Genomic DNA, 17,976 nt, shown 5'->3' on the forward strand with positions numbered 1-17,976 from the left:
CTTCAAATTTAGGATGCAGATTTAACAGGTGGTATTGAGATCAAATGGAAGCATCTTGGATTTTATTACCTCAGAAGTTTTAGTGTGGAACAGGATTGTTTCTGTTGAAGACTGAAGGACATACATTGAGCTGGCTAATACAGGTGACCACAAGCTGTGACCCCAGAATCTCTAGGTTTACTAGTTGACGTGTGCTTTCTTTGTAGAAAATGCCTAAAAGATTTAACAGAACTCGAGTTTGCAATAGCTAGCTATGTCTGTCTTATGTCTTTGGTTAAGACCGAAAACAAATTTACTGATCTCATCAGTAAGAGAGTGATTGTTCGTACTGATGCATTGAATTTGTTCTTCCTGCAGAAACAGCAGAACCAAGAGGCTGTGAATCAGCTGGAGAAGGTAAAATACCTCCCACAAGTCCTCATCTTAGGTGCAGTGGATGTTTTGCTCCCCAAGAGGAGCACATATTTGTGATACACTGTGGCACAGATGCGTGTAATGCAACCTTATGTTGAGTAAAGTGTGTGAAGATAGCATTATGTAATTTTATAGAGTATGCTGAGAAGTCCTTCTGCACTCCATCCTGTCTGATTAGAATGCTAACACATAGCTTTCCTTAGACAAATGTAATTATCGGGTATAGCTGACATACTGGAAAATACAAAGAAAAAGTATCCGTTCCAAACTGCTGCAAATATATCATGTGTGAATGTGGCACTAACACTCCCCTCCCAATGGTAACATTTAATATAGTTTTAAAATTTCTCCTTACCATTGTTGTTATCATAGTAATCATAGGCTTAGAAAGGACTGCAAAGGTCATCTAGTCTAACCCCTATTAACTTATTTTAAAGGAGATGCAACCCTTATCTTGAATAAGTGTTTTTTTTATATGAAATGTTACCAGCCTCCACTGGTAACTGATATTTTGTCTATAACTTGCACCTTATTTTTCCTTTTCCAAGATGGTATGAACAAAAGAGCTTATTTTATTCATAACTAAAGTTCTTCTTACTGAGAAACACCTCCAGGTAGTTTAGACCGAAAATGAAGATTTTTGTCCTTTTAAAAACAAACAAACAAGCAAACTAATGTTAAAATGAAATTTTATGGAATTTCAAAGCAATTAAGTTGAAAGCTATGTTTAGATTTTAACATTTCCCTGTGACTTGCAATCCAGACACTCCAGCATTGAGCTTTGCACAAAATAGTATGGGGGAAGGGCATAATATGGTGGTGGTTAGCCTCTGACAGGCTGCTGCCACAGTATTTACCTGTGCCTCAGCAGATATGTGCATTTGCATCTCCCTTTGGCCGCAGATCACTGTTCATGGCCAATGGGAGCCGCAAGAAGTGGTGCAGACCAGAAAACTGCTTCCTGCAGCTCTTACTGGCTGGGAACAGCAATCTGCAGCCAATAGGAGCTGCAATTGCCTGTGCCTTTGGAGGCACAGGTAAATATAGTGGCAGTGGCCCGCCAAAGGCTAACCGTGGCAAACTGGATTCATCCTCTGGGGCCATATTTGCCCACCACTGAAACAGCACAAAGAAAAGAGCCTAATCTATTGGTTTTTTTTTACCCAGGCTGAGTAAAGTGCAAAATTTAATACAAGGTTTAATTGGTGAACTGCAAATTAGGTCTTTAAAATGTTTTGTGTCAATTGGATATTAGTATTATTATTACCGCAAGAAACATGGGTTACAATTGTATTTTTTTTAACATTATTCTGCAAATTTTCTTGTTGTTTTTTGTTAATGTGCATGGTTTCTTTACATAGGAAAAGAAGGGGTTTGAACAGAAGTTTGCCAGGGAACAAGGAGCTTTGAGGGAACAGCTACAGGTAAGAGCGAACTTTTCCATATGTCATATTATCTGATCTTCATTTGGCTTCTTTCTGCACTTCCTAACACTGGGATGTTCTTCCTTCTGAAATCCATCTATTCATCCAGCCATTCAGGAAAGTTATTTCATCAACCAGACTTTGGACTCACGTTACGGAATTCCACTAATTTTCCTGCCTTTATAATTATCTTTCTGTGACTGCTAGGGAGATGTAGTTGCAAGCACAGACGTCTTACATCAAGCTGTTCTTATCTTTTCCCAAAGGTTCATATCCAGACAATTGGAATCCTAGTTTCTGAGAAATCTGAATTGCAGACAGCGCTCGCACATACACAACAAGCTGCCCGGCAGAAAGCAGGTAAATCAGTTTTGAGTATTCAGCTGAGGTTATTAGAACAAACCAAAGATCTTAGGGCATGAGTACTGTATTCACTAGCAGGCTGCCTATAACACTCAGTGGCTGTGTCTACACTAGCCCAAAACTTCGAAATGGCCATGCAAATGGCCATTTCGAAGTTTGCTAATGAAGCGCTGAAATATATATTCAGCGCTTCATTAGCATGCGGACAGCCGCGGCACGTTGAAATTGATGCGGCTTGTCCCAGCGGGGCTCCTTTTCGAAAGGACCCTGCCTACTTCGAAGTCCCCTTATTCCCATCTGCTCATAGGAATAAGGGGACTTCGAAGTAGGTGGGGTCCTTTCAAAAAGGAGCCCCGTCAGGACGAGCCACGCGGCGGCGAGGCGCGTCAATTTCAAAGTGCCACGCCCGCCCGCATGCTAATGAAGTGCTGAATATGTATTTCAGCGCTTCATTAGTAAACTTCGAAATGGCCATTTCGAGGTTTTGGGCTAGTGTAGACATGGCCAGTGATGACTTATTGATAAGTATTTTGTCACAATTATCGTCCCTGTCATCCAAGCAATCCCCAGAATCAGACTACATTGATTCCAGAAGAAGCATGTTTCTTTTGTATGTTGTTAAAGTCCTGCTATGACTGTTAGATACTGGTGATTATCCAGGTTGTCATTTTCTTACTGTCCTATTGACTACTTCTCAGCTAAACATCTCAGCTGTAAAGAGAAGGTAAGTTTTCATAGATGTTTCATTCTCAGTTGAACTTCAGCAATTTTCTGTGTCATAAAAAGTAATAAGCACATAGTGCTTTTTTCATCTGCAGGCAAAGGGGATATTATCCCATTTCACAGATGAGGAAGCTGAAGGACAGAGAGGTTAATTTGCTGAAGATCAGACAGGAGTCAGAGGCAGGGAGAGAAGAGAACCCAACTCTGTTGACTTCCAGATCTCAACCTAATGAGCCATGCAACCTTCCTTAAAGGGAGGGAAGGTTTTAAGAATTTGTGGGCTGAGTAGAAAGTGTTGTTCAGCCAGTTCTGTAAAACTGTTTGCAGCTTTGCCCCACCTAAATCTGTTTTGACTTGTTCAGGAGAAGCTGAAGACCTTGCTACACGGTTACAGTCATCTCGCCAGAGGGTATCTGAGCTGGAACGTACTCTATCCTCCATTTCTACGCAGCAGAAACAGTTGGAGAAAGTAAGAATTACCTCCATTTACACTTAGGAAAAAGCACAAATGTTAATTTTTCACTAAACTGCTGCATCCGTAGCAGACCCATCTTTGAGAATAGGGAGGTACAAGCCCTGTAACCAAAGTTCTATCTGATCAAGGCAGACTTTTTTTTCAGTTTTTGCAACCACTAAATTTTGGTTGCAGCTTCTGTCTTCAGAGCTGGCACCTTGCTTGATCAGTCTTGCCAAATCAAAACAATGAAAGCCCAGCCATGGGCTCTGCCCAGGAGTTTCTCCATCAACGAGACACTTTAGTATTGATGCTAATCCAGAAGCTTGCAACGCAACTTCATGGCTGGTTAATGGTGTCAGTTTTGAAAAGACTGCACAGATGAATTCCTGGCACATTTGTGCGAAGTTTGATGTGGTGACAGGCTTACTTCCAATGCTGGCTGTAGACTGCTATGAGGTTCCAGGCAGATCCATTGTGAGATTCCTGCCATAGTAGTGCTGTACATAAGAGGCCTTGGCCTTCTTTGTTCCATGTTAGCTGATCTGCAGAAGGCTGAGAATAGTTGGTGTCATACTTTCTTTGTTGGTCAGACTTGGGGGTTGATTCATATGTATTTTCCTCTTTTTCTAGCATAATAGAGAGGTAGTGAAGGAGCGAGACAGCCTGAAACTGGATCTGTACAAACAAAGGTCAGTTCTACTCCGTATGTTACTGCAGGGTCAGTACAGTTGAACCCTGTGACGGTTGCCCTCCTATGCCTAGACCAGTGCTTTGCAACTGGTGTGCTGCAAAGCAGTGCTTAGTGTGCCTCGGAGCTACACACCAGAAGTGCTGTTTGCCAACTCTGCATATGTGCCCCACCACTTAGCAAGCGAAGTGCTTGGTGGCAGCAGCTCTGATGATTCGCTGGCATTGAGTTAGAATGTGGGGGGAGGCACTGGCTCTGGGGGAGTGGAGGGGTGTTGGGTTATTGCAGGAAGCTGGGGGTGTCTGGTTCTGGAGGAGGAGGGGAGGGGGATTGGGTTAGAGTGGGGGGCTGGGGTCCCTTGCTCTGGGGTAGAGGATTGGGTTATATATATTGGGTGTACTGTGAAATTAAAATGAATGCTGAAGTGTGTCATGAGGTGATAGAGGTTGCTGAGCACTGGCCTAGACTACAAAGTGCCTCTTGCAGTGCATGGCCAGTCCTCCTTGCAGTCACCAGAAGGACCATTTTGTAAACTTACCTCATTACTAATAAAGAACGAGTGGCAGAAGTAAGGATTATTGCTAATTTACTTCTGTATCCCAGCAAAGGCAGTGAGGAACTCAAGCAGCAGAACTCAGAACTGTCAGAAAAGCTGCACTCCCTGGTCTCTGAGAACTCAGCCATGAAACTGGAGATGGAGGATTTGCATAAGAAACTGGAAATGGCTGAGCTGATGATTCAACAGGTGACTGCAATATTATTGTGAGGCACATCTAAAGGGAATGTGGGAAAGGGGATCATAGGTCAAAAGAGAATTGACCATGGAGTAGCTTTTATCCAGTCCAGTCTACCAAGAAGCACATGGTGCTTCACAGAGACAACTTCTAAGTGAATTTCAAGATTTGTGGAGAACGGGAGCCTATTCTCTGAGGAGTTTGGAGTCTTGGCAATTCTGAGATACCATGACATCCCAGGGATTGGATTAGCATCTTTGCTTCAGAAAGTTTTTATTAAGGCTGGAAGAGACCAGTCAGTCAATTTGTCTCATGTCCAGTGAACATAGGCAAGGGAACACTTTCTGGTTACTGTTGTATTGGACAGTATTGTTGGATTGAAACCTTTCAAACAGGTTGAAAAGAGACGCTTCCCCGTAAGATACCAACTGCTGCTATCTCCTTCATACAGTAAATCTATTTATTACATAGGACAGGACCCCCCATGTTGTCCTGTTTCTAAACAGTCAGAGAGGTAGCAGTGTTAGTCTGTGTCTGCACAAAACAAAAAAGCAAAAAAGAAGTCCTGTAGCACTTTAAACACGAACAGTGTAATTTATTAGGTGATGAGCTTTCATGGGACAGACTGACCTTCTTCAGAATATTTGGGAATTCTTCAGAGTTTTCCAGATCTGAAGAGTGGGTCTGTCCCTCAAAAGCTTATCACTTAATAGATTATATTGTCAGTCTTCAAAATGCTACAGGACTGCTTTTTATTTTGTGTTCTAAACAGTCACTCATATCAACCCATCAGTTTTATATAAACCTGTATTAAACTAGAGCAAGGAGAAGTTACCACATGGATCATGTCACAGATTGCAGTCAAATAGAAGAGGTGAAAAAACAGGGGTCTCAGACTCATGGCCCAAGTGGTTCCAGAATCCAGCTCCCATGCAGTTGCCACCACATGAGTCCCTGTGGTCCAGGACAGTGTGGGTTAGGGTTGCACCCCTTTCCATAAGCACCCTCTTGTGAATGATGCAGCCTGGGAGATGGCAGTGGAGCAGGCTGCAGTGTCTTTCCCCCAGCTCCTGTTCCTGAGGTGAGTGGGTGTGGGGGTATGTGTGTTTGGGTGGAGATGGGAGGAGAGCGGCAGCCCCTGCGGCCATCTCCAGCCTGCCCAGGAAACTGTGGGCTAACCCGAGTATGGGAGACTGTCCTGTCTGTAGGATGGTTGGGATGACCACTGCTGGGTCTCCACCAAAACACAGGATGGCTGCTCCAGACGTTTCTGTGGATGGGAGAGCTCTGCACACACTTCCAGACCACAGGGATGTGTTGGCAGTGGTGTGGAGCTAGTAGCTGGAAGCCACTCTTGCCCCACTGCACTGCTGATAGTGGCAGCAGGGACTCCTGGGGAAAGAGGGTGTTTTAAATTGCTTGAAGTTGGCAAAATGGGCATGGGGATGTATGGGATGGATCCCATGGGCCAGTGAAGTGAGCTTGTGAGTGCAGAGTGGGTGATGATGGGGTGGGGGGAAGGGAGAAGGGGAGAGTGGAGAGCCTCCTGCCCAAAGCCCTGCCAGAGGGGGGTTTCCCATTGGCCAGCTAGGAGGATTTGAGGCTGCACTGGCCCTAAGGTACATTGAGTTTGAGCCCCCTTATGTAACAGAAACAATGGAATGCAGACATTTGCCATAACTTGTTTGATATTCCTGGCAGTTTTCAAGTCAGTCAGGGATTCTGGATGCAAACCAGCAGTTGCAGATGGCATTGGAAGAGCGGGCAAACCTGGAAACACAGATTACTCAGGTGAGAGAGCATATGGAATGTGTTAAGGTTCCATATTGCAACTTTTATGAGGAAATGTGTCTAGCAGTGCAGAACAGTGTGAGACTCTGTACTAATACTGGTCTCCTCCAGCTGTACTCTTTGAGCAATAATGCTCCAGTTTCCTCTGTCATCCTGAGCAGCTGTCAGAGTCGCTTCGCCAGCTCCGGGTTGAAAGGGACCAGTATGTGGAGAAGCTGAAGGAGGAGGGCACTATCTGGCAGCAGCGAATCCAGCAGCTGTCTGAGCAGGTAAAAACAGCAGCATCTTCAGTGGTGGATGTGGAGATGTTATTGCTAATGACACCGAGGGGCCTGGTAGGCTAACTCACTGGTTTGACTCCTCCCTTTCTGGGACCATACAGGTCCATACGCTGATGGAGGAAAAGGAGAAGAATGTGACCCAGATTCAGGAGCTGGAAGCCAGTATTGCAGAGCTGCTAAGCAAGTCAGGTAGGCTGAATCAGAGCTTAGCATTACTGGGCACCAGCAGGCTAAAGTGAGGCTTCCCATCCCGTTGTGTAAACTTTCTGAACAGCATGGGCAGTAGGTCTTATATCCCCAAACAAAAAGAACAGCTAGGAAGGGCTACTAAGAATTTACTGGCCTACTGCCTGTCAAGCAAGACCTTATCAAACCATCACCCAGCCGTGTCTGCCTGTTCTTTTCCATCTGATCAAACCTCCAGCTCCCATGGTCCAGTGAAGAGGAAGGAGAGCTCTGGTTCCTCTTTGCTGTCCCTAACACCCAGCCGGGGTAGAGAAGACCTTCTGAGTGGGGAACTAAGAGAAATAACAGGCCACAGTTTGCAGCTGTGTGCTTTCTCATTATTCTCTTCCTAGGAGCTATCTGCTCCAAGAGGCAGGCGGTGGATAGTGTTATCAGTGATGCTGTCTTTGATGGAGGGGGTAAATGTTGTGTTGGCTGAGGGAAGGGTTTTCTACCTCCTAATCTATTGTGAGTGGTGCAGACTTCCAACCCAACTGATTGTGACTCCATTTCCTTAGCTGATAAGCCTAATGATAGTGAGCCTGCTGTGCCAGAAGGGCCCACAGAAGCTGAGCTCAGTCTGCAGGGAGAGGTCCAGAAGCTGCAGCAAGAGAAGGAAGAGATTCACAGGCAGTACCAGGCCCAGGTGCGGGATAACGAGCAGCTCAGTCACCTCAACCAGGAGCAGGAGGAGCGGCTGTTGGAGCTTGAGAAAACTGTTCAGCGCTATAGTGAGGAGTCTGTGGACAGACAACAGATCTTGGAGAACATGCAGAGCGACAAGGCCACCATCAGCCGAGCTCTCAGCCAAAATCGGGAGCTGAAGGAGCAGCTGGCTGAACTGCAGAACGGGTTTGTCAAACTGGTATGTCTCTCTGGGACACACACAGCCTTTGAACTGCAAAGTACAATCATAGTGCAGCATGAGCAGCAATTCTAATGTCCTGGCAGAAGCATTGTCCTTACCTTGCCTTCTGGCACTTTGATTGTTGCAGCTCTAGCATTAGCCCATAGTGCGATAGTAGATCCCCGGTGCTCTGACTCCCTAGTGAACTTCCAGGGGGTTGTCCAATAGCTCTGCTTGTCTGAAGGGGGTTTTCTTCTTTTCTTCCCTTGCACTCCACACCCCCAACTCCACTGCTTTCTCTGTTAGTATTTCTTCTGGCTCTTTGGCCTCGTTGGTCAACTTGTTTGTCTCCTGCCTATCACCCAGGAAGAGGTTCCTCCCAGCTTCTTTCACCTCTTCCACTGGTTATCAGTAATACTCTTCTTGCCCCTGATTCCTTTTGCTGGTGTCATGCCTTTCATTACAGCAGTAGGAAGTTCTCAGATATCTTCTGGGCTTCCCACAGTCATGCTCTGCTGTGTCTTTGCCCTCATGTTCTTGTATTTTCTCTCTAGCAATGCACTCTCTTCAGTCCGCTCTGAACTCCTTCTTTTGTCTCCTCACCCTCATTGCTTTTATGCCACCACCATGCTTGGGGAGTCAGAGGTGATGTCATCCGCTAAACCCCTTTTCTCTTATGGCACCTCTCCTCTTTTGTTCCTCATGCTATTGTTCCCTCTCTCTCGGTCAAGCTCTTATCCTTATTTTGTGTTCCTCTGTTCCAATTAGATTGACTGTTCAGGGCAGAGATGTTGGCCCAAATACAGCTACTTATATGCCAGGACTGCAATACCCACCCATTTCTAAGGGAGTTGCACCACATTAAGCTAGCACTGAGTATGGTCTGGTGACTTGGCTTGTAAAGTGCTGTGTACATGTGCTGATGATTTGGGGGAGTTTCCTGGTTACAGTGGCTCTGCATCATTTCAGACAAATGAGAACATGGAGGTGACAAGTGCCTTGCAGTCGGAGCAGCATGTGAAGAAGGAATTGGCCAAGAAGATTGGGCAGCTACAGGAGAAGCTGGCTGAGCTCAAAGAGATGGTAATGCACTGCAGTGCAGCAGCAGGGTGAAATAGGTTCCAGGTTCTGAAGGAAAACAGCCTTTGATGTAAAGGTGGAAATTGTTCATTTTCACATCAGTCTGGGAGGGAGCCAGTCTTCACCACTACTTTGTTTGCACTCTGCTCTGGAAATCGGGCATTTCTTAGGCTAGTTAGAATTTAGTAGAGTGAAGTGCCCCCTTCCAGCTTATTCAAGGGCTGAAACTGATGTTTGTTTCATAGCTGGAGCAAGAAAAGATCTTGTACCAATTTACAAGAGGATTGAAGCTGCTTTATTTCCCTTGCTGAAAAGGAGGGTGGTCCTGTATGATTTGTGCACTGAAAGGATGAGGATATATAGGGGAATGTACCACTGTAGGCATAGTCTTCAGCTGTTTGTGAAGAGCTGGAGCTTTTGTGGTGGGTTGATTTTTGCTCTTGTCAGGTGGAACTGAAAACACAGGAGGCACAGAGCCTGCAGGAGCAGCGGGATCAATACTACAGCCACTTGCAACAGTATATTGTGGCATACCAGCAGCTGGCCACTGAGAAGGAGGAGCTGCACAAACAGTACCTGCTTCAGACACAGCTCATGGACCGTCTGCAGCATGAAGAAGTGCAAGGCAAAGTGACAGTGGAAATGCACCTGAAAGAGCTGCAGCAAACCAAGGTAATAGGGTTAGGATGGTGCTGAAGGATGGTAAACAGGACTCTCTGTATATTGTACTTTCTGCATTACCTTGAGCGGGTGCCAGAGTTTCCTGCATTACAGACAGGATAACAGCTTGTGGTCAGACAATACCACTTTTCTGTTGCTGGTGAAAATATAGGGAAGCTAGTTTAGTTGGTGCAGGTCTCAAGTGTGTGGGGGCCATCCAGCCTCTCCACTGACTTTTCTGCTTCTCTTACAGGAAAGCCTGGCAGCCATAGCAAAAGAAAATGGAGAGCTGCAGGCCCAGATCATTCAGTTAGCAGCAGAGTTGGATGACAGAGTGGTGCACCGAGTGGAAGGTAATGACAGTTAATCTTTAGGTGGAATCTTGGGCTGGATTTCACAACTTAGGGTTACATCTACTTTGCATGTTTCCTGCCTGTGATAGGAGATGGAGTGGAGAATGAAAAGATGGTAGAAGAAACTGTGAAATTGTCACTTATGATCCCAGAGGATTTTGAAAGCCGTGAAGAAATGGTGAGTCCCTAGTGTGCAGTGAAGCTTCTTTCTTCCACTTACGCATAGTTGCCCAGAAAGAGAGCAAGTCACACTCCCCTAGCAGGGAGCCTCGTGCATATGATAGTCACCTGCTGATGCAATGAGCGTGCACGTGCACACTTAGTAAGAGGCAGAATCAAGGCTTTGTGTGCACTACAGCCGAAGGCACCCAGGATTCTGCAGCACTATAGTGTGGTGGACTGGAATCCATTGGTAGCTTCCATTAAATAAGAAGTAGCTCAGTAGCTCCTGTCTTGTCTGATTTGATTCAATGTCCCTTCGTTTGGGAGGTAGGTTGGGGGTTGGGATTGGCACATCTACTCGCTGTTTTTGCTAGAATGATCATCAGTGAAAACAGATGAGTGTACATATGTTATCTTGGGGTTCAGATATCGCCCATGGAGGAGAATTGGACAGTTCCTACCTCTTGGGCTATCTGCTGCTTCCACTTACTCTCATCACATTTTTCAGACTTTATTTTCAAAGTTGGGAAGGCCAAGATCATAACTCTTTAAAATGAAATCTGAGGGTTGGAGCCCAGTTCTGCAGTAAGGAATGGATTCTACAGTAAGTTCTGCAACTGCAGAATTGTGGAATATACAGGGCCCTGGGCTAGGTCTAATGCAGAGGACTAAGAATAAGTCCCCTTGAATTCAGATCTCAGCTAGAATGCTGACTCATTATAGGCCGTTTTCTCTCCCTGAAAATAGGGATAACCCACCTAGCTCATAGAGATACTGGAGGTTAATTGGATAGTAGAGCTCAGTAAATGAAAAGCACTGACGTGTGGTATCTGTAATTGCTTCTTAGGTCACTTTCTTGACATCTGCTGTGTCCCAAGTGGAGAAGGAGAGAGAAGAGACGAGACGGCAGCTGTCAGAGCAGAAACGACAATGTAGCGGTCTCCTGCAGCAAATCGCAGCTCTGAGGCAGGAGCAGCAACATTATGTCACAGGTGGAGGTAAAGCTGTGGGCTGTCTGTGTGGGAGGGAGAGTGTACCAGAAAGGGCCACACTTGGTGGGAGCATGAACTAGAGTATGCATGTGCCTCTCCTCACGTGACTTGCATTTTTCGGCAGGCTGTGGACACTGACTCTACATGTGTCCTTTTCAGGTTACACTACAGATACTGTCCCAGTGGAGGTTCATGAGGCTTTAAAAACTGCTATGGAGAAACTACAGGTGAGCAGCTGAGCCTCCTGCTGGGCTCTGGAGCCTGGCATCGGGTGTCCCATGTAGCAGACCAAGGCTGGGTTTCAAGGGAATCAATAGCAAGTTTGGGTTCTGTGACACAACTGCCTCCTTCCCCAGGTTTCCTGTAAGTGGCTTATCATTTTGATATCTAATCTTTGAATGTTCATCTTATTGCGTGCAATAGTTCAACCCCAAAGAGGATGGGTGTAGGGGACAGAGTTTGGTCCTTGATCTTTTTCTGAAGCAGTAATGGTAGGGCAGGCTCCACACTGGTCTCCTAAGTGCAGGTGAATGACAAACTGCTTCTAGAGGCTCAGCATTCTTGAAGCTATCAGTGCCTGAGAAGTTGTGCTGTTGTGGTGGGGGAAAGTTTAAAGGATTCCTTATCCCTGTGGTGTCACTTTCTGCAGCTGTTTCCTCCTCATCCTCTATCCACCAAAGCAGCCCAGCTCTCGCACAGAGAGAAATGGGAAGGAAAGAACAGTATTGCTTACTAAGCCCAAACTGACCTGGGAGGTGCTCACTCAGGGCACTGTTGATTCTCTTATGTGTTCCCTGTACACTTATTTGCTGATGTTGGCTGTGTTCAGTCTCGCTTCACAGACCTGATGTATGAGAAGGCTGACCTGAAGGATAGAGTGGAGGAGCTGGAGCATCGTTGCATACAGCTGTCTGGGGAAACCGACACAATTGGTAAGATTAGCCAGCATGAGAGTAACTAGGTGACCTCTTCACAGACTGCCCTAGGGTGTCATCTCAGGGAGCTGGTACTACAGGAGCCTCTTTAACTGCTAATGGAGCCTGATCATTTCAGTGCACTAACCAGATTTCTACTGCTAGGCCTTTAGGTGCCCTAAAATTATCCTGCTGGGTAAGAGACTTGCAGTCTGTCAACTGGATTCAAAGACCTCCAAGATCATTCACCCATTGATATAAAGTTCAAACAGAGAGAGGGAGCTTTATAATATTGTAAATTCTTGGTGCGTTGCCTGTGCCTTACGCTTTTCTCCTGTGTTCCAGGGGAGTATATTGCCTTGTATCAGAGTCAGAGGGCTATCCTAAAACAACGGCACTGGGAGAAAGAGGAGTACATCAGCCGGCTGGCTCAGGATAAGGAAGAGATGAAGGTGAGGTATCCATCCTATCAAAAGAGTACTTGCACCATGGATAAGAAGCCAAGAAGCACAAGTGGAGTGTTTGCGTATACGCACATGTACACAAAAGCTGATTTCAGCAGAATGGCAGACATCAAGAGTACATATGCAATACAAACTTTTCTGTAAAACTGCTCGCTTTCTGAATTGAGACCTGCAGCATTAGCTGCTGTTCAGCTGTTGGTCTCTCCTAAGAAGACAGTCTTGTTGTGCCAAATTCACTGCTGATTTTGTGATGTACTGGACAGCAAGCCTATTTCCAAATTGCCCAAAACCATGCCTGAAAATCTATGCATCTGTCAAGATGATGGACGTGCTCAGTTAAATGTAAACCCACCAATAGTAAAAAGCAGCTAGGAATTCTGATGGAGAAACTGCCTTTACGTGGAGGGTCTGATCTGGTCTTGTGTGGTTGACCTGGAAATACTGGCAAGCTGTCTAGCAAGGTGGGAGCATTGTGGTAGAGCAGGTTGTGTGTATTGTCTATGGCCACAAGGAGGACGTGCTCATTCCATGGGTTTTGTTTTATTTGCTTATTTGCTGTAGATGAAGTTGTTGGAGCTCCAGGAATTGGTGATGCGTTTGGTTGGGGAAAGGAACGAATGGTACAGCAAGTATTTGGCAGCTGCTCAGAACCCAGACCTGCAAGTAAGTCAAGAAAGTAGAAGTGCCATTGCTGAGAGGCGCATTGAACTGAATGCTACGGATGGCGAAGGTGAGCAACAAATACCCTGTGCAGCAAAGTGGTAGCCATAATTCCTACTGGGTAACAGGGAACTTGACTGCTTGCTGTTAGGTTGGGAATAGTAACCTGCCTTGTCTTTTGTTCTTTGCAGGACTGCGAGAAGTGAGTTTAGCAGATGATCCAGAACAGGAGGCTGCAGTTCTTCAATCCCACGTATATAGTGATAGCAAAGGTTCCCAACCCAATCCAGAGGATCCCACTGCTAAGCAAATCATGCAGCTTCTGAGAGAAATCCAGAACCCTCAGGAGAGGCTGGGCTCTCTGTTGGAAAACCCCTGCATTCCTTTCTTCTATCGTGCTGATGAGAATGATGAGGTCAAGATCATGGTGGTTTAAATGGCATTAGAAACCTGACTTGAAGGAATTTTCTGTGAGCCTGTTGAGTATCCATCTTGCTTAAACTCACCATGGATCTCTGTCCAGCGTCCGCATTCGGGACAGATTCCCTCTTCGTGGGAAAAGAGGGATTGCATCAGAGAAAAACTCAAGCATCAGACCACATCATCTTTCCCTTTTCTTGCTACTCCTGTAACTTGGCACATTTTGAGTACAGACTCTGACTTGAAGTAATCATGCGAGGCAATCAGTAGTGCTGCCTCAGCCTGGCCCACATGAAAGTGACAGGACTTCTTCCTGTCACAGTAACTTGAATACTTATTTCCTCGTTCTCTGACGGGACTTGCTACAGGCAGCTAGCTTCTCAGTAGTGATTGGCTTCTGACTGTGGCAACAGCCATGATTGATATTTCCCCATCTCCTCCCTAAAGGACTCCTGAAGTAACTTACTCTGGATTCTGAATGATTACTTGTATGTTTCACACCATGTATCTTAAACCTTCCATTTTTCTCTCCAGCTTGTCTCCTTGCACTGTATCTGTTACCAACCAACTATATTAGTCTCAAACAGCCAATTGATACAGGCGTCCTGCCTGCCTTCTTAGGCAGCACTACAGAAACTTTTATTCACATTTGGAGTTGGGGAGTGCCCAGGGCTTGCCTTCTGAGTCCTCTTGGAAAAGATGCTTTGGTTACTTGACATAATCTTTATGTGGCTGGTTGAAGGTGGGATGGAAATGTAACTGCACTTTGAAGGATGATGTTTCACCTTGTTTGTCTGAAAATTTTATTTATTTAAAAAAGGGAGAAATAAGTAAAAGCAAATCACTTAATAAACGTGCTTTGTTTTGAATTTCTGAACTCCAGAATTCTAGTTTCCCCCATCTCTTGGATTCCTTTTTCTCCCTATATCCATACAAGGGCAAAGCTTCCACCAGTTGAGTGCGCTAGGGATCTCCTGGGCTGACCTTAGTCTGCCCCCAGTAATTCCAGACACACATGCAAGAGATGGAGCAGTCACTGGGAAACACTTCAAAGTTGCAGAACTGACTGAGGAGAAAACAAGGTGACAAACATTTTGAGTTGAATGTTTGTGCTGAGAGAATCAGTTCCCTGAGCTAGCAGCAAAGAAAGTGGAATGTGATGAATGGAGCAACTTGCTGAAAGACACTAAAGATGGTGTGTACGGGGCTCAGCTACCATGGGTTACCCTCTCCAACTGCTGGCAGAGAAGAATAACACCAGAGTGTCTGAAAATTACATACAGGTTTAAAATCTAGAACTTGTTGCCTGCTGTGTGAGGGCTGAGTAGTGCCTGTGGCAGGTCCCTGAAGAGAACTTTCTAAAGTGTGTGTGTTTCAAGGAGACCTAATTTACATAAAGTTGTACAATGCAAGACAAATTCCAGGTTCATGACTTAGACGCACATGCACATGCACATGCTTATGCTTATGCTCGACTCCCATTAGTACCATCCTTCTGGAAAAGAGAGGCTCTGGCAAATAGAGGCTATCTTGGTTTATGACTTGACTTAGTTAAATTCTTCTGGAGGTCCTTTCTATAATCAGTTCTATCTTATTATGATCAAGCCTTTTTTTAACCTGCTATAGGGAACAGGTGTTCCCCAACGAAAAGCACATTACGTTTGATATTTTTAAACTAATTTAAACTTTTAGTGGGGAAAGAGGTTCTATGGAATAAAATCAATGCACTCCTCTGAAATTCAAACAGCTGAATGTTAGCCTATTTGGGGGAGAATAGAAACTGTTTTTATGTTCTTTCATTTGAACAGCTCTGGTATTGACTGTCAGTGTTATGAGCAGAGTGCACTGGTAGAGACATTCTTCAGGGCACTAGCAAGGTGGGCCTATGAGCTCCTTTTTGCACGAGTTTGTGTACATAGTGTATCTGTGTAACATTTTGTATATTCCTTAAATAAAGAATATGGCCCCTTGCAGCATTTTTGCCTGCTGGGGTTGCTCATAACCTGTATTATAAAAATGATCTAAATGCAGTGGGGGGAAGAGTTGTGATTTAATACAAAGCATTGTTGTTATAAATATTTATTGGGTGTTCTATTCCAGCAATGTGAAAGAAAACACTGCTGGAGAAATTTTGCTCTCTGCTGCAGGGGTGATTTAATCCTGTTATAAATTCTTTCTTTCTGAATAAACTTATTCAGGCAAACACTAACTGTGTTCACATTTTCTATTCAGATCACCTTGAAATTTGGCCAGGAAAATTAATAGTGAATTCTTTCTTTGAGAGAGAGATCTGGTCTGATCATAGGAAGTCACAGGTCTTATGCTGACTCCCTTCTTATTCAAGTTCTGGGCCTCCATCCCTTCAGCTATAGAAAATGGTGAAAATATCTCTCCCCATCAAACTGGGTTGATTAATGTTTTATAATGCCTTACATTTTCATTGTGCTTACTGTTATTACTGCAATTGCTTGTGCTACCTACAGTCTTCTGAATTGCTGTCAGTGTAGAGAAATTCCATGATGGATTCTGGCATGTCCTGATCTCTGGACTCCAGGAGATGCAGTCTAGTTACTAGAATCCATTATGGACTTAACCTTGCAAACTGTTAAACTCCTGAGGAGCATGGGATGCTCTGAGTTTCAGTGGGGCTGTAGATGCAACTGCACTTCTTTGGAAGTACTAACTTTGCAAGCTTGAGCGCTTTGGCTCTCACCAATCAAAAGAACTGTGTTTTTAAAGTGTGTCTGGTTCGGAAATGGTGAGTCTACTGTTGATATATATCGAGTGTTGTAATTGCTGCAGAATCCTAGAAGCTTGTAATTTAGGACCCTGTTATTCTATGGTTTGTATCAATCTTTACTATTTCAGATAGGAACATATTTTGAAATTTAACAGATGGCAATGGTAGAAGAAAGTGGGGGAGAGGGTCTGTTTTGATCAAAACCTGTTTTTCAGTGAGGAAACCACCAGACTACCAAAAAATCCCCACCGTCAGTTTCAGCATGTTGGCAATCTCAACATCAGGGTGGCAACATAAGAGAGTTCACGACTGAGTTGGAGAATCTTCCCCAAAGTGAAGACTAAAGGTCCTGTAATCTGGAAAGTGGTGCTAATATCAGATATAGAACAGCTGAATGAACCTGCCAAGACCAAACCTATGGCAGTTACCGTATTTTGGCTGTCTCTCAACTGACCTGCAAACAGATCTCCTGAACTAATGGAATCTAAAGGAACATGCAGAGGAAATCCTGGTTTCCATCTAAGCAAAAGGGAGATTTTCAAAGATGTTGGGTAATGTTTGAAGCGATGGCGCTAGTGCAGTGGACAACAGTGGATGTGTTTTTTCCATGGTGGTAATAAAGAGGCCTTGTCTGGTCATATGCAATTTACAAAATACACCAGGAAAAAAAACCCCAAGACATTTGTGCTTTTGGCAAAGGAGTCTGATCTAGTCAAAGGAGAAGATCTTGGATAAATAACTTTCAACTCCAGAATCCAAATGTGGAGTTTTCAGAGTCCACAAAATCCTTCAAAAGGCTGGATAATAAGGTGAATGTCTTAATCCATCACCTAGAACTATTGCTGTAGAAGGTGAAAAGCAGAATTATCATCGTCTTCTGCACCCCGAATGATATCGGATACAAGTGATCATGGAGCAGGTAGCATCAATAAAGCATGGATTCTTTGTAATCAGTCTTAGGAAGGTCACAGACGTGGCCTAAATAAAAAATATCACTCAGTTAACCTGTCTATGGACAAATATCTGACCTATAGACAAATGTTTTGATGTTTGATAGAAATGAAGTCAGGATAGCAGGATTTTTTTTCTACTTTAAAGGGAAAATATCTCATGGATATTTTTAGTTAGCTTGACTAATAAAAGTTTTGCCCATGGGGAAAAGAAATATAAGGGCCAGGTCACCTTCCCAGGTAGTAATTTGCCTGGGCTGTGACTGGGGCATAGCATGCAGATTAAGAGGAATTGTTCTTCATCTCAGTTGAGACTCCCAGATTTCGCAATTGTTTTCTCCCTTTGGTCATTGTCACTACCTGAGTAACCAGTTAGCTATGTTTAAAATGAGTGCTTCTGAAGCAGATTGCCTGCTCTGCCTAAACTAATTATGAAAGTTCAAGGTCTTGTTGGTACCACAGTTGAATAGGTTCTAGAACAAACATATCATGGGACTGACAGAGGGCCTAATCTGTTCAGAACTGAGCTCTTCAGATCTAAACCAGTGTGCTTCCAAGAATGGCTGCCAAAATGCATTTACAGATTTATTTTTATGGTTCCCTTAGAGCCCAGGGGATGCTGCTGTACAACTGA

At 44.6% G+C, this 17,976-nt stretch overlaps 2 protein-coding genes across 6 annotated transcripts in view; one reads left to right on the top strand and one right to left on the bottom strand.

Moving 5' to 3' along the window:
• GOLGA2 (golgin A2) overlaps positions 1-15,857 on the top strand; it is a 28,477-nt gene extending 12,620 nt beyond the window's left edge. For all 5 annotated transcript variants that reach the window (XM_075015870.1, XM_075015872.1, XM_075015873.1 and 2 more), the window contains 20 exons: positions 358-396; positions 1,776-1,838; positions 2,105-2,198; positions 3,287-3,393; positions 4,012-4,070; positions 4,673-4,814; positions 6,505-6,594; positions 6,756-6,863; positions 6,977-7,064; positions 7,619-7,965; positions 8,917-9,030; positions 9,475-9,699; positions 9,941-10,040; positions 10,130-10,218; positions 11,050-11,200; positions 11,354-11,421; positions 12,024-12,126; positions 12,454-12,560; positions 13,134-13,302; positions 13,424-15,857. In XM_075015870.1, the coding sequence (XP_074871971.1) occupies positions 358-396; positions 1,776-1,838; positions 2,105-2,198; positions 3,287-3,393; positions 4,012-4,070; positions 4,673-4,814; positions 6,505-6,594; positions 6,756-6,863; positions 6,977-7,064; positions 7,619-7,965; positions 8,917-9,030; positions 9,475-9,699; positions 9,941-10,040; positions 10,130-10,218; positions 11,050-11,200; positions 11,354-11,421; positions 12,024-12,126; positions 12,454-12,560; positions 13,134-13,302; positions 13,424-13,668 (2,508 nt within the window). In that variant the 3' untranslated portion in view covers positions 13,669-15,857. The remainder of the gene's footprint in view (positions 1-357; positions 397-1,775; positions 1,839-2,104; positions 2,199-3,286; positions 3,394-4,011; positions 4,071-4,672; positions 4,815-6,504; positions 6,595-6,755; positions 6,864-6,976; positions 7,065-7,618; positions 7,966-8,916; positions 9,031-9,474; positions 9,700-9,940; positions 10,041-10,129; positions 10,219-11,049; positions 11,201-11,353; positions 11,422-12,023; positions 12,127-12,453; positions 12,561-13,133; positions 13,303-13,423) is intronic.
• DNM1 (dynamin 1) overlaps positions 1-17,976 on the bottom strand; it is a 147,571-nt gene that overhangs the window by 15,652 nt on the left and 113,943 nt on the right. The gene's annotated exons all lie outside the window — the stretch shown is intronic.

Source organism: Carettochelys insculpta, chromosome 21, assembly GCF_033958435.1.
Source record: "Carettochelys insculpta isolate YL-2023 chromosome 21, ASM3395843v1, whole genome shotgun sequence".
Lineage (NCBI taxonomy): Eukaryota > Metazoa > Chordata > Testudines > Carettochelyidae > Carettochelys > Carettochelys insculpta.